Genomic DNA, 16,518 nt, shown 5'->3' with positions numbered 1-16,518 from the left:
ATTATTCCATTTATTGGAGTATTTTTGTTGAGACAACCAGAGCCTCAGAGTTTACTGTGGTGTGGACCTCCTCCTTGTGGCCGTTATCTGTTGCTACACCAACATTTTGAGATGATACTGAAACTACTGATCATTTATTTTTTCCTTGTATGTATTCTGGAGCTTTATGGCTTCATATACATGACTGGCTTTTCCTAAAAATTTCTCATCTGGGAAACTTCTCTCAAAAGGACATTGTTTATGGTCTTGTCATGGACAACAACAAAGATGACTTTCTGGTAAATAACATTCTCATTCTTGGTAAATTTTATTTGCACAAATCCAAGTATATGAAAGTGAAACCTAGGTTTAATGTGTTTCATTCTGAGTTTCTTTCTTACATAAAAGCCCTTAAAGTCATGAAAAACAAAAATGCATTGAAACTTCTTAGTATAATAGAAGAATATGAAATACAGGTACAGCCCCATAGCCCTTAATTTAATTTATTATTATTTTCATGTATAATTTTACATATTGTATCTGTTCCTGTTCTGTATGCACCTTGTCTTTTTACTCTAATGCAGTAATATATGAGCCATGTTGTTTGTAAATTTGTCCACCTCAGCCTGAACCAAGGCCTATAGAAGGAGGCTAGGACACGGGTCTAGGGGTGTGGGGTATAACGCATGCGCAGTGTAACTGAAGCTGCGGTCGTGTGTTGCGATTGGCTCAATTTCGGCGAGTGCAGACCAGATTCTACTGCGCATGTGCCGTACCCCCTATGATATGACGCATTGATGACGCATGATCTAGCCTCCTTCTATAGGCCTTGGCCTGAACTCGGAAACAAAACCTCTCCTCAAACCCCGGCGATCACTTCCTGTTAGGTCACATTGTACCTCAGTTTGTGAGAAATGGCGGACATGGATGAGTTGTTCGGGAGTGATGGAGACAGCGACAACGACCAGCGAGGTAATGATGCCGATCAGCCGCTGAAAACCTTAGTTGTTTACAGTGTTATAGCTTATTAGCGGTGTGCAGTTTGTCCTGATGCTAAGCAGTTAAACCAGCTTTACCCAAACAGTGACCGGGAGAAGTGGAGCCTGGACGTCACGTTACACTGATATCTATCATAAGTTATGCACTAACTAGATGTTTTATAAAAGCTACCTTTGTTAGAAACGAATACAAGTCTGTTCAATCCCTCATTTAAGCTAAATGTTTACCTTAGCCAGCGTTAACACGCTTTCTGTGTTTTGATGAGCTAGCATAGTTAGCTGCTCTGAAGTTACTGCAACAACATTATGTTCCTCAAGCACATGTTCTCATCAGCCTTCACGTTATTGTGCAGCACAACTCTGAGCTTTCATCAGTCAGTTGTTGCTCAACATGATTACATGGTGTATTAAGATGTGATTTATACACCAACTAGTGCATATAGTTTAACGGGCTGTCTGTGAAGGACAAGAACAGTCTCAATACTATAGTCAAAGTGTGCTCCACGAGTACTGGAGTTCAGCAGAAGGACTTTTGGGAGACACAATTTGGGAGAAACAGGTGGCTGAGAAAGCAAGAAAAATGATCAGCCAACCAGATCACATTGTTTGGGTTGAACTCAGGCCGACGTTATAATGTGCCCTTAAGGAGAACAAATCGTTACTCCAAGTCCTTTATCCCTTCTGCTGTTAAGCTGCTGATCACAGACCATACCTGTTTTAAATGACTGTTATTTAGAGGAACTTTAAGATATGTTATTCTCATATATTGTTTATTTTTTTGGGCTTTTATTGCCATAATCCTATGTATTTATATGGTTCTTATTGTAACTTGTCCCTCCAACTGCCCCATGCCTTTAATATGTTTCCTTTGTCTTAACTAATTATTGGTTGTCTGTTGTATGTATGGATGTATGGACTGGGAATGCTACAAATGAATTGCCCCCTTGGGGATAAATAAAGTCGTCTGAACTGAACTAGTGCCACAAAATGTGTTTTTGCACCGTTGAATAGCTAAAGGGCATCTTGTCAGTATGAGAGAGTAACATTACACTGACATTCACTGAGCCTTAACAGTATAATAACCCAGTTATTAAGTCACATTTTCCAAATAAAAGCAACCGCCCAAATCTCATGCCATACAAACACCAGTTTCATATGTAAAATATTTATTCAGAAGTTTCTTAACAAACATGCACCTAACCAGTATGCAACCTGTTCACAGTATGCATTGGGGCGGAAGACATGGACAAAACAATACAGCATATCTACATTTTAATATTGATAATCACTGTTGCAAACGTGCCATTTTATTAGGTAACAGCTCCAAAGTCAACCTTTAGACTGACACTGTCAGAGAGCTATTCATTTAACTAGAGTATATGTTTATTATTCAGGTTGTACTTTGCAGTGATGTTGGTAATATAATGTAGTCCAGGAAAACAAATGAAAGGTAAAATAAAATCTAATAATAATACTAATAAATGGGTCTGGGTGAAATCTAATTAATTAGAAAAGCAACGTAACCTACTCTGGTCGCCAAGGCTCACTCTGTGTGAAAGGAGTGAAATCTACCTATACAGTGATGAGCTATCAATGTAGAGTGCATCATGCAGTGAATCATGATTGGATATTGATATTGAAATGTGTGACCAAGCCTCTACAACACTCACCTGCTGTAAACTGATGAACTGTTCTACGTGCCAGAAGAAAACCAGTCTGCTTTACTGTGTTTCAGAGTCTGGCTCTGGCTCCGGTTCAGACTCGGAGCCGGAGAAACCCCGATCTGCCAGCAACGCCTCGGGCAGCGGCAGCGACAGTGAGAGGGAACGGGATGATGATGAAGAAGGCCATGAGGCGGGAAAACCCAGTATTAATAAGGTGTGTGTGTGCCTGCTTTTGACTGATGAAACTCAGCACAAACTGGATTATTTAGGTCTTGCACTGAAAGAATAGACAACAGTCAGACATGTTCTGCCAGCAAGCCTGACCCCTATCCAATAATCACTTCATTAAACTTTTAATTTGATAATGTCATTTTTATCATAGTTGCTTAGGTGTAAGTCAGGTTGCCTTGCAAATGCTGCTCCTACAATAACCTCTGAGGAGTAATAGGGGTGTATGGACAAGAAATGAGTGAACATTTCTATCTTACATTCTTATTTTATTGTGCCTGTTTTTTAATATCAGTGACATTAGACGGTCAGTTACCTTAGACTCTGCTTATTATCACACCAAGAGGAGAAACGGAAAACTCAACCAGGAAACGGTCTCGCCAAAACATCGGCTGACATATTCCGATCCTCGTTTTCTCATTGAAGACGTCATTGTTATCAAGAACAAAGGTAAATTTTGAGCTCAGGTTTCACACTGTAAAGTGTGTAAACAATTAAACGTGAGTTCAGAAATCTAATTACATGTAGCATATGTTACAAAAATAATTAGATGAAATATAAAAACAAAGAATATGTAGGCATATTTGAAACAACGGATACACTGAGATATCATCACATAAGTAACAGTGATTCTGCCCAACACACATTTTAGTGTGCACATAGTAATTTTTTTCTCCCTTTAAAAACATCTGCTTAGAAGAGAACTATGGACTGATTGAAAAGTATACTGGAATGGACGGTGCATGTGCACTCAGACAGATGTTTCCCTAATTGAAGTGTATCTTGTGAATGTTTTGCAGCCAGTATCAGCTATAATGTTTTCTTTCCCAGTAGCATGTTAAGCCTACCTTTTTACACCAGGGGTCAGCCACCATCAACCTGCTAGAAGAAGTACACACAGTCATTTACAAACATTGGGCCTCATGCAAAACCATTTTTGTATTCTTGTTTTGACTTTCTCTTTATTTTTTTCGGGCCGTGGGCTCGTACAGGTGTTTACACGTCAGATTCAGCAAATACTCCTAACTTCACATACCTGTGTAAATGACCTGAGTTAAACATGATGAATGCCGCCGGTGCGTAAATGAGTGCGCGTTCATGATAATTTGTATATTAGCATAATTAATGCCCCAATGATACATATAAGGCGGCGTTTCCTTCCCCATTTATCTGTCTCTACCAATATATCAGCACGCTGTCTAAAGACACGCTCTCTTCCAAGAGCCTGACGGGCATCCAAAAGAAGTAAGTCAGCCACGACGTGCCTGGTTACACTCCCAGTATTATTATATACAGAGACAAATTAACCTTCCATAAATTTATATTAGTGCAGTTTGAGATGTTCATATTGACTTTGCAGTGTTATACAATAGCATCAACGGCCAATTTAAATTAATGATGATACTGTTAGGCTATATGAATATATTTAGAATTATATTATAATTGGTATTGCAGAGTCAAACAGGATAATGTCAACATAATTGTGAAGTGTAATTTATATAAGATTTTCAAACTCAAAGTTGCTTCAGAGTAATGAAATATAAAATCCATCAGTGAAAAACGTAGGTTTTGATAACTGTAGACTTACTGCACGTCTCCTACGACGGGTCTGGACCACTCGTAAAATCGTACATAAGAGAAAATTCCAAATACGAGGAAATTGGTGAATGCAACAAGTTCTCCTAAATCACTCGTACAAACCACTTGACAACGAATCTGTTCATAAGAGTGGTTCTTGCACTGTGTTTACCTCGCCTCTCTCACTTACAAACGTCCTCACCTTTCCTTCTACCTAATAGGAGCTGTTTGGAGACGACAGTGAGGATGAGCAACACAGTCGGCACAGTCAACACAGCGGCAGCGACAACCAGTCCGAACGGTCAGGGAACCAGTCGGACGCCAGCATGCACTCCGACCAGGCGGACAACGATCACTCCGACGCAGAGCAGCATAGCGGCTCAGAGCGCGGACATCGAGATGAAGATGAAGACGAGGAGGACGCTGGCCGCCGGTCGGATGGAGGCAGCCCAGCTGGCAGTCCGGCTGGAAGCCCGGCTGGAAGCCCGGCTGGAAGCCCGGTTGGAAGCCCGGCTGGAAGCCCGGTTGGAAGCCCGGCTGGAAGCCCGGCTGGAAGCCCAGCTGGCAGCCCGGCTGGCAGTCCGGCTGGAAGCCCGGCTGGCAGCGGGATGTCTGGAGCGGGGAGCCCTCGCTCTGAGAGGGGCAGTGTCCGTTCAGACAGAAGGTACGCCAACACACACTGGATGTTCCTTATTGTTTAACTGACATAACATGAGATGATGCCAGAGGGGACCCCAACAAATATACTATTTACTCCAGTTTCATAAAACCAAAGTGCCAAGCTGTTTTATGACATTTCTTCGGCTACGTTCACATAGCAAGCAAATGTGACCAAAATCCGTTGTTTTTTTTGCTCTCATGCGACACAGATCAAATTTTTCCAGAGTAGAGTGGACACAGAAAACAGAAATGGATTTTTTTTCCAGTCAGATCTGTGCCACTTTCATTTGTGGTCCTAAATTCAACACATATCCGATCACTGGCAATGCGACAGCTGTTAGAACGATCATATCGGAATTCATGTGTGTTTTTCCACATTATACTTAACGGGGCAGGTGCAGAGCACTCACCATACAGTGTCGGAGCTGTCCGTTGAAACTACAGAAGAAGACAAACCTCTCTCCACAGTGACAGTGTGCGTCAATCAGACACCTATAATGTTTGTTACCTGACAAAAAAATACTTTTTCTATTCTTCTGCCAAGTTCGGCGTCATGTTTCACTCAGTAGAACTCCGATTTAATAAATCAGCAGTTACAAAATGTATAAACTGCGTCGTTAAGGCAGACGAGCATTATCTAGGAAACATCAAGTTTAGAATTGACTTGGAGCTAAAAATGTTAAAATATGTTCGCCGAATAAGTTAGTGTCTGTTTATGAGTCGTAAGAAATCCTAAACTATCTTGTATTAGTAGATGTTTACTGGTAAGCTCGGCTCTGTTAAATTTACCAATATGTCAACGGAGGTTTTCCTCCGACAGTAGGAAATGGTTGAAGACCATCTTTCACTCGTCTAAAATGTAAATTAACTTCATCAAGCAGACTTTTCACAATTCACTCAGTTCATCTGATAAATTCGTCATGTTTCACAAAGCAGAACTCTGATTTAATGAAATCACGTTATACAAATTGCGTGGACGTGCTGACTGGCGGATGTCAAACAGTAATGTTACACATCGTACTTTAGTTTATTTAATTTAGTTCACAGAAGAGCTGTTAAAGTCAAATATCAGCCAAAATGAAAAGTCTTTCTTTAGGAATCTTACAAAGACAGACGTTATGATTTAGGAGTAACATCGGTGTAACGGGGAAGCCAGTTCTGTTAAATTGAGCAATATGTTAAAGGAGTCTGGCAGACACTGGGACTCCAACAACTCCAGTGTGTATTTTTGGAACAGTCGGCCTTTGGACGGCAGTCCCCCGTGTGTGTGACGTTATTGGTTGCTTGTGAGGCGTTTCAGGACAGAGATCCGTTCACACTGAGGTCAAATATGGGTCTCATCAAACATGAATGTGGACAGTTAAGGCAGAAAGATCGGATCTGGGCAAAAAATCGGAGTTGAGCATTAAGCCCTGTAATGTGAATGTAGCCTTAGACTTTATCACAACATGTACTTGTTTCTTAATCTCAGAAGACAGAAAACAAAGTAACAACCTAACCTGTAATGTTATTAGATATAAGAAACGTTCCTTTGTTGTCAGAGGGCCAGATTTCCGTTTCTTGATCTATTTCTTCCGATGTGTTTGTTTTAAACCAGCGTGCACAGTGAACCTGCCACTCCACAGTCAGGACCGGGCACCCCTCACTCTGAGGCAGAAGCTTCTGGCAGGGAGAACCAGTCAGATGATGAGAAGTGGGTAGGAGGTGTTAAGAGTGACCAGTCGGAGGATGAGGAGGAGAAACGTCATTACTCTGATGAAGAAAGAGAGAACTCCGATGACGAGGGGCCGAGGAACAGGAAGCCAGGTAAACACCGAGTCTCGTGTTACATGTGGAGGAAATATCCTACATGAAGTGGATCACGAACCAGCCGTCTGTGATAATCTTGACACATTGGATTTTTGTGGAAGAGGATTAGGGCCAAAAGTGAGAAAAATATCCTGATCCATGAGGTCAGGACTCAGATTAATAGGAGATACAAATTTTCTCTTAGACTTTTTATGTATGTGGTAATGGTCCTTTTTTTATTTACTCTAAGATGTGTTCTTGTATCCTGCACCTTCACTTTATACCATACTGTCATGTGGAAATTATACTGCCTAAGCGCCTGCTGTGATTTATATTTTTCAGAGTCTGCAAAGGGCAGTGATAGTGAAGATGATTTCCTCAGAGTGAAATCCAAAGCAAAAGCCGCCTCTGATTCAGATTCAGACAGCGATGTCGGAACAAAGAAAGGTAAGATGCCATTTGAGCAAACACTATTGTTACTGCACACCTAACCTCGCTGGTTCACAGTGGCATCTACAATTCAAATCTGAGTTTTAATTCTATTAGTTGCAGCTGAAGATGCCATTTTTATTGCTTTTATGTACTTTAAATTAGTCACTCTTCCATACTCTTCTTACACACAGTAAAGAAGACGGCAGCAGACGACCTGTTTGGAGAGGCTGACGACATCTCTTCAGACAGCGATGCAGATAAGCCTCCGACCCCGGGACAGCCCCTGGTACGCGTCCGTCCTCTCGCTCTCTGTCTTTGTCCTCCACTGATCATCAAGCCTCTTTAATTGTGCCCAGTCTTTTTTTTAATAAGAGTTCCCAAATCTCTTTTTCTCAGAGCCTCTCGCTAAGCCTCTCTGAGCTGATCCTTATTATCATGGGTCATTTAATCATACAGTATTTTTTTAATGTTCTCTCCCTCTCCTGTGTGTGTGTGTGTCTAGGATACAGAGGACGGGATGGAGGGGGAGCGCGCAGAGGAGGCTGCGGCCGAAACTCGTATCGAAGTAGAGATCCCAAAAGTCAGCACAGACCTGGGATCTGACCTTTATTTTGTCAAGCTGCCCAACTTCCTGTCTGTGGAGCCCAGGTCAGATCAATGGCACTGTCAAAATATACAATATAAACACATATTGTACTTGATGAGCTCTCAAGTCCTTTGAAAATATAAGTAAAGGATAAAGAATTACAAAAAAAGAAGAATGAAAAGGGACTTTTAATTAGTGCCTAGGATCATTTTACTCTGCTGCTAGTGAGGAGGAGAAGTGAAAGAGCTTATACTTACTTTGAAGTGTTCAGCTAACTGTTGGGTCTTGATGAGCACAAAAGCCTCTGTGTAAATTTAAGGTATACTCATTTAGATTTTCATTGAATCGCCCTTTACAGACCCTTTGATCCTCAGTACTATGAGGATGAATTTGAGGATGAAGAGATGCTGGATGAAGAGGGACGGACCAGGCTCAAGCTGAAGGTTTGTTGTCCACGTCAAGTGTGTATGGAAATGTTTTTGTAATAGGGAGAACCGATACTTCGGTGCCAAGTAGGGCTGACCTGAATATTTCGAAGCTTTGAGCGCTACCTTGGTATTTGACCTCCAAATCACTAATCGAATGCTTCGTTTTTTATTTTTTATATAAGTATGTAGTAATAATAATGTATAAATCCCAAAATAGCCCATGAAATAAGGAATAATCCCACAAAATTATTAATTATTAATAGTTATTCTCAGACGGATATCACTGTTTGTTGTGTGTAGAGATGTGTGTGTGTGTGTACAGTAGTGCGGCAGCAGCACCGTCCCGGGCACTGAAACGGGGGAGATGGAGACAGACAGACAGAAGAACATGTCAGCCTGCCACGGCGCGCTCCTCCGCAAAACTTTGAATACCTTTTGAATATTTCTCAGCGAAGCTTTGAAGCCCAAAAAATTTTATTCTGGCCAGCCCTAGTACCAAGTTCATGCCAAAATTCTGAAAACGTCAGGGCTCAAGACTAACGGCGCCCGGGGGCGACAGAGGAACGACAAAACAAACAACAAATCCGTGTTAAAATCGGATGGACGATTCATTCGAGTAAAAATTTGTATTTGGCGAAGGCAAATTCAAACGTTATCATGATGTGTTCAAATGTAATCTTGTAAAATGTAGTTTTTGTTGAGAAACTTGAATAAATCCAGTTGTTTGAAGGAGATGTTTTCACAGCAATACAGAAAAGATAACAGAGAGGGAATTATGACTTGTTTAACTTCCTAACAAAAACCAGTTGCAAACGGTAATAAAGGAGTGTACAGTATGTTGAAGTATATGGGATTTATTGTTTTACTTTTGTTTTTCACCGCGGTATCGAATTGGTATCGTGAGTCATGGAATATCACTGGTATTGGTATCGAATACTAAATTTCTGGTACCTTAACATCCCGTTTGTAGTCGTCTGTGTGTGCTGAAGTGGAAATAAATAAAAAGCAGTATCAGCTTCTTAAAAAATCTTGTATATAAGGCCGATGTTGTTGTCAAAAGAGTTTATTCTTTCTCTCCCACAGGTGGAGAATACAATTCGGTGGAGAGCCAAGAGAGACGAGGAGGGAAATGAAACCCGAGAGAGCAACGCACGCATTGTCAAATGGTCTGATGGCAGGTGTGTCTCATATCAAGCTGAACTTTGATAAGTTATTACTACGCAGAGTAGTGTACAGGACGTGCTCTGCACTATGTGGTTTTAAATTTCTTTTTTTTTTCTTGCCACAGCATGTCCCTCCACTTGGGTAACGAAGTGTTTGATGTTTACAAAGCTCCTCTCCAGGGAGACCACAACCACCTGTTCATCCGGCAGGGTACTGGACTGCAGGGACAGGCTGTGTTCAAAACCAAGCTCACATTCAGGTAACACAGTAACATGGCGTTGTCGTTATTGGTGATAGGCTGCTATTAAGACACAAGTATCACACAGAGACTAATGTTTTCACTTGAGGCAAAACCTATGAGTTGCTAGGGTTACCCCTCCTCTGTGTGGCTCCCTGACATCCGTACAGGCACTAGATCAGCCCCAGGCCACTTCTAATTCCAAACAACAACAACAATAGCAGCCTTGATTCATTCAGAAATGTACTCTATGCTTTAAATCCTGGATCACCTTGTGCAAGCCGTCCAGGTTTCTCCCAGTAAGAAGTGCGTAAGCTTCTTAGTGGCCCCCAAGTCCACCTGGATGTTCTGTCTCCTCAGACCACATGGGACTAGTAGGACACTGGCCAAAGCTGCTTTAATGCACAACAGCCCTCCACGCTGCCAGACAGGACATTACCATTTGTTCTGGTTGTGTAATATCATCAGAGTTTTGATTAGGATTAGAGCTCAAGCAGGGTACAAGTGGTTAGGACACAGTGTTTTTCTTTTAAAGAGGCAACTTCACACTTTAATGGATCAACAACATTCAATTCAGTGTGGGAAAACAGCACAACAGTTTCAAGCCCGAGGCAAGAAATCTGAGGTGTATGATGCATCCTGCAAAAAACATTTCCTTCCGCAAAAAAACTTTTACAAAGCCAATATTGTCAAAATACAAACCTACATTGGTTACATCCAAGTGTGTTCTCAAGCAGTCTTTTTGTTCCAATGGAACAACATCAGTGGAAGAGCATGACAGCATTGGCTGAAATATGCATCACCTGGCCCGTATGCATGTGCGTGCACGAGAAAGAAGGCCCACTCATAAAAACATTGTTCCATAGCGCTACTAGTAGTGAAAAACTCCACAAAGTACCTTTTAATGAGTGTGGATTAAAACAGGTTTGGCAGTATACTTTTTGATGTTTTTTGCTAGTTTGCAATGCAAAGGTATCATTTTAAAACCTTTTTTTATAAGCTTTTATTAAGCTTTTGTTCAAAATTACACACAAAAATGAGATAAATATCAAAGAAAAGGGGAAAACTGCCTTAATGTTTACATTTTGAAAAAGCACTGGGTAAATATCATAGACAGTATATAAAGATGGACGACGCGTCTCCACTTCCTCCCACTGTACATAAGTGAAGCCAAAACATCCCGGATACGGGAGCTGCTATTTTGAGATTTTAACGTCATCTGGAGCCAGAGTCTGCGCCGTGGTGATCGGGGGGGCTGGAGCCGCGGTATCAAGGTCCCGTCCACACACACGCGCCTGAACCAATCACTATCCGAACACAGCCTCGGCTTCTGAGCGTGAGCCACCTAGCTGCTACGTTAGCACCACGGTAGCTGTTTGGCTAGAAAGACACAACAACTAACCAGAATATCTTTAACTACACTACATTTATTATCAAATTAACACATGATCTATTAAACAGACTCTTGACGGTTATGAAAAATTAAAGTTACATATCATCTCTTGTGCAATTCCCGAGCCTCCGGCTGCGCGACTACTTCACTCAGAGCAGCTGTCAATCACAGCTGTCAATCATGACATCTCACCCCCTTTATATGGCATCAAATAACTAATAAAAAACAAACGTATCAAAAAAATTAACAGTACATGTACATCAGTGTGATAAGAACGACCTAAAATGACAGAAACCATCGTTGGGAAAAATAATTTGATGCATACTTTTTAGTTTGGCCCATGTCTCATCCACTAACATGGAGGGGGCGGGATTTATTCCCTATACTGCAGCCAGCCACCAGGGGGCGATCAAGATGTTTTGACTTCACTTTCGGGGAGGCTTTATGTCGTCCATCTTTATATATAGTCTATGGGAAATATGCACCTTAAATCTGACATTGTGTTTCTTCTGTATTTCCAGGCCCCACTCCACAGACAGCGCCACCCACAGGAAGATGACGCTGTCTCTGGCTGACCGCTGCTCCAAGACGCAGAAGATCAGAATCCTCCCCATGGCCGGACGAGATCCCGAGTCGCATCGCAACGAAATGATCAAGGTAACACGCTCTCACACTCTGTCCATCTGTGCTTGTTCTGCTTGTCTTTCCTCAGCCCTGTTTGAGAAAGATTTCGTTGCCACAGGGACCAAAATATGTGGCACGAGGCCAGTTGTTGACAAGCATCATGACCGGTTACATAAAGACATAACCTGACGTGCTTACATAATAGGGTTGCACAGTGGTCAGTGAAATGGAAATAGTGTGAGCGTGTCTGGAGGGGGACTGATTATGTATCTACTGTCAACCCAAACAAGTACTGCTGACAGCAGAATTTATAGTTTCACTGTGCCCGGCGCTCAACATGGCCAGTATGACTGTACAGGCTTCAGGCTACTGCGGTTTTCAAACTTAGAAACACAACTTTGATGTTCTATCTTTTGCTTATACCTACATGCTTTGTAATCACTATAGGTATCAATGTAGTCTGACTTCAGCATGATCTGTAACATAAGGTTGTTTAGGAGCTGGTAATGTTAAAATCTTAACACAACTTTCCTCGTCATTTGCAATTTATACTTGCCAGTCGCATTTGTACTGGCATTAAACTACAACAGAAGGTTGAACAATTTGTTGTTTTTTTGTTTGTTTTTCAATGGACATGTTAATTACCATTGGAAAGATCCATCAAACAGCTTGTTCTACAAAGTACAGCTTATTCAGCTGGGGTGTGACTTGAGAGGCTTTTGGCTAACTAGCAGTAGCAGATTGGCATCCCAAACTGGCTGGTGGAGGATGGCAAATATTGATAAAGAAAACGTTGATGTAATACACGTGTCAAAAGATTGTAGATATTTTTGTTAGACATTTTGTGTGAAGTGTTAGACAAGGGAATATATTATACTTTTTTTGCTTCTATAAACTGGTGATATGTGATTCACCAGATCTGTCAGACCAGCGTGACAGTCATGCTTGTGGTCCATATTCTGACACAGAACTCTTCAGTTTAGCGCTTTCCCACTGCAGCGTGTTAAACTGATTAACATGGCAGCTGTTAAGTTGCACTTGCAGCTAATTTCTGTTACATTTATAGTTTATTTTCACAGTTATATGCACACCATGTGCTTGCAACATCTTGAGTTTCACTGTAGCCTCATTATGGGGATGCACCGAGCCAACTTTTTTAGTCCCAATACTGGCTCTGGGTATCGGCCGACACCGAGTACCGATCCGATATCAGTGTTTGAGAGAGCTGTATGCCTCACTGTGTGGAAGTGACTGGGATCATTCTGTTATGTGTACGGCAACATCAGGCTTGACTTAAACATTGCTTTCCTAACTTTGTAAAACAAAATGTAACAAAGATATAGATATATATTATATATATAAAACGTACACCAGCAACTTGGTAAAAAATCTTCAAAATTATAATTCAAGTGTAAACTTTTATAATGCAGCAACAAATTGGTCAAAACTTCAACAGGAATTAAAATTCCTGTATATATTGTATGTAGTATATAAACATAGACGTGAATTGAATCAAGCTATTTGAGTCAATATCGGCCTGATATCAATATCGGTGCATCCCTAGCCTCATATCTTTAACTGTAACCCCACTCTCCCTTTTCTTTCCTCTCACCGCCTTGAGCTGTCCATTTAAGATGGATAGAGTACTTTATTAATCCCAGTAGGAAGTGGCTTTGTTACAGCAGCCATATTACATTGATCACAAAACAATAAGCAGGATAAGGGTACTCAACAAGGTAGATATGAAACAAAGTACAGTAAATAACAGACTAGACTCTGAGACAAGAAACTGAACAGCTTGATCCATACTGACATTTTAAACATGAACTGAATATATACTGTATAATGATGGTGCAAATAGTACATGGTTAATATTTATGTAAAAAAAAACCCTGAAACTAAAGTTTATACTATAGCTGAAAACCTTATCATATATCATTATGATCCTTATCATATGTAACCTCTTGATTTGAAAAAAGAAAAGAAAAAATGTTTTTAGCTAATCAATCGATTAAAATATTTAATTGCGATTAATCGCAAATAAATTTCACATTTTTTATCTGTTCAAAATGTACCTTAAAGGGACATTTGTCAAGTATTTACTACTCTTATCAACATGGGAGTGGACAAATATGCTGCTTCATGCACATGTATGTATATATTTATTATTGGAAATCAATTAACAACACAGAACGAGGTCAAATATTGTCCAGAAACCCTCAGAAGTACTGCATTTAGCATAAAGCAGCTGTCAGTGTGCTGACTTGACTATGACTTGCCCCAAACTGCATGTGAATATCATAAAGTGGGCATGTCTGTAAAGGGGAGACTCGTGGGTACCCATAGAACCCATTTTCATTCACATATCTTGAGGTCAGAGGTCAAGGGACCCCTGTGAAAATGTCCATGACAGTTTTTCCCCGACAAAATTTAGCTTAAGTTTGGAGCATTATTTAGTCTCCTTGGCGACAAGCTAGTATGACATGGTTGGTACCGATGGATTCCTGAGGTTTTCATATAATGCCAGTATCTTCAAACTACCTGCCCGCTACAACATTCAAAATTGCAGATTCCGTCAATTAAGAAATTAGTTAAGAAACTAGAAGTGCACTCAGAGAGTGCATACCTCCCCCAAGGCAGGTTTCATGTACGTCGATGCCCCCCGCCACCAAAATCTAATATTGTTCATTGTGCCACACCCCACCCCTTCAAAAAATGTCATTCAAATCCATCGTGGACTTTTGGAGTTATCCTCTAAACGGACAAACCAGCAAACCAACGCCGGTGAAAACATGACCTCCTTCCTAGGCCTTCGGCCTTGGCGGAGGTAATTAGTGTTATCGCATTAACTTTGACAGCCCTAATTAAAATATTTAAATATATTTAAATACAGCCCATGTTGAAGCGGCCTTCTGAAAACCAATATTTGATTGAAATAATTGACTGTTTAATTAGTTTGGATAGATGACTGCATCCTACTTTTTCAAATAAAGTGTTCATTCTTTTTTTCATATATGTAAAAAGGTGGACAGACCACCTTACAGCTTATATTTAGAAGAAATGAATGACACACCCACACCCATCATAGAAGTGCCATACAGTGATTATGCACTTAGATTACCAGCTAGAAACAAAATGTCAAACTTAAACTAATACCCACTGGTGTGTCTCCCGACAGAAAGAGGAGGAGCGGCTGCGAGCTTCTATCCGCAGAGAGTCCCAGCAGAGGAGGATGAGGGAGAAGCAGCACCAGAGAGGCCTGAGCAGCAGTTACCTGGAGCCCGACCGCTACGATGACGAGGAGGAGGGCGACGAAGCCATCAGCCTGGCAGCCATCAAGAGCAAATACAAGGGAGGAGGAGGAGGCCTGAGAGGTGAGGATGAATACACGGTCACGCTATCATTTCTCACAAGATTTTTATGAAGTCACTGAGGTCTAATGAACATCCTCCTTTTTTTGTGGCCCCCTCTCGACCCAATCCAGAGGAGCGAGCGAGGATCTACTCATCAGACAGTGATGATGGCTCTGATGACGACAAGGCCCAGAGGCTGATGAAAGCCAAGAAGCTAGACAGCGATGAGGTGGGTGTAGTATCCTGCTGGACAGACAGGGGGCAGTGTGACGCAGTTCACTGTGGAGCTTAAAAAAGCCCAGTTGTTACCCTCATGTGAACCGAACAGGACAAGAAATACTAGTCCTTCTAAACAACATGCACTTAATTCTGAACTGACGGTGCTGCCAGAAAAGAAAATGTAACTAACATGACAAACTGGAAGTACCGAGAAGCCGTACAGAATGTCTGCTGCTGTCAGCATCGGTGCGTCATCTGTCCTGTTGTGATTTGTGCAGGAGGGCGAGGGATCCAGCAAGAGAAAGGCAGAGGACGGGGACGAGGAAACGGCCACGAAGAAGGCCAAGAAATATGTCATTAGCGACGAAGAGGAGGAGGAGGAGCAGGAGGAGCAGGAGCCGGAGGAGCAGGAGCCGGAGCAGGAGCCCGAGGAGCCGGAGGAGCCGGAGGAGCCGGAGGAGCCGGAGGAACCGGAGGAGCAGGAGGAAGACGATGATGATGAATAATTCCCTTTTTTATCATTCCACTGTATTATCAGTGCTCAGCCCACATGGCATATAAACAGCCATATTTTGTTTTGTATATTTTCTTAGGACTTGTGTGTGGGTGAGTGTATGTGTGTGTGTGTGTGTGTATGTGTGTATGATTGTGTGTTTGCTTGTTTATGTTATGTACAGCAGAGGTGAGAAATAAAGAAATGGTTGTCTTATGTAACCAAAGTTTCCCAAGGCCCCTTTTTATCTTTTATTACCATTATGATTCATGTGCATGAATCACACTGTTGTGAGTTTATGAAACATACTGCTTAGTCCAGTTTCCAAACAAAAAGGAATTTAATGCGATAAGTGCTGTAGGTTGATTTCAGATTACTGCTTACTCTCATAACAAAACACATCATTGATGTTTTACCAGTGTGCCGGTTTAGCATTGAAGTTCATGTAGATGGAAATGTGCCCTCGAGGAAAGAACTGGAGAGGGTAGTTGGGGGACACGAGAACCAACTAAACCCACCTGACAGGAGAGGAAAAGAGAACAGGGGATTTGGGAATTGAGACAAAGGAGCTGTAATACTGTGAGATAAGATCCTCCTCAACCTGCCTGCCAGCTCAGAGAGGAAAGGGAGGGAATAGAGTCCTAGCTACTAGCTAGGAATTATGGGTCTTATAAAAACAAGATGACATTGGTT

The 16,518-nt window shown here is 41.5% G+C and overlaps 1 protein-coding gene across 1 annotated transcript; it reads left to right on the top strand.

Annotated features, from left to right (window-relative positions):
• Positions 1-806: 806 nt before the first annotated feature.
• leo1 (LEO1 homolog, Paf1/RNA polymerase II complex component) lies at positions 807-16,046 on the top strand. The gene is made up of 14 exons (XM_074620056.1): positions 807-951; positions 2,713-2,855; positions 4,669-5,111; positions 6,705-6,913; positions 7,238-7,342; positions 7,519-7,613; positions 7,830-7,975; positions 8,272-8,356; positions 9,425-9,519; positions 9,630-9,764; positions 11,658-11,793; positions 14,939-15,134; positions 15,245-15,342; positions 15,611-16,046. Exons 1-14 carry the CDS (start codon positions 894-896, stop codon positions 15,836-15,838), a joined length of 2,172 nt encoding a protein of 723 aa, XP_074476157.1. The 5' UTR covers positions 807-893; the 3' UTR covers positions 15,839-16,046.
• Positions 16,047-16,518: the final 472 nt, after the last annotated feature.

This window comes from Sebastes fasciatus, chromosome 2 (genome assembly GCF_043250625.1).
Source record: "Sebastes fasciatus isolate fSebFas1 chromosome 2, fSebFas1.pri, whole genome shotgun sequence".
NCBI lineage: Eukaryota > Metazoa > Chordata > Actinopteri > Perciformes > Sebastidae > Sebastes > Sebastes fasciatus.
The sequence above is the reverse complement of the archived record's forward strand: the minus strand, read 5'-3'. Positions and strand labels throughout refer to the sequence as shown.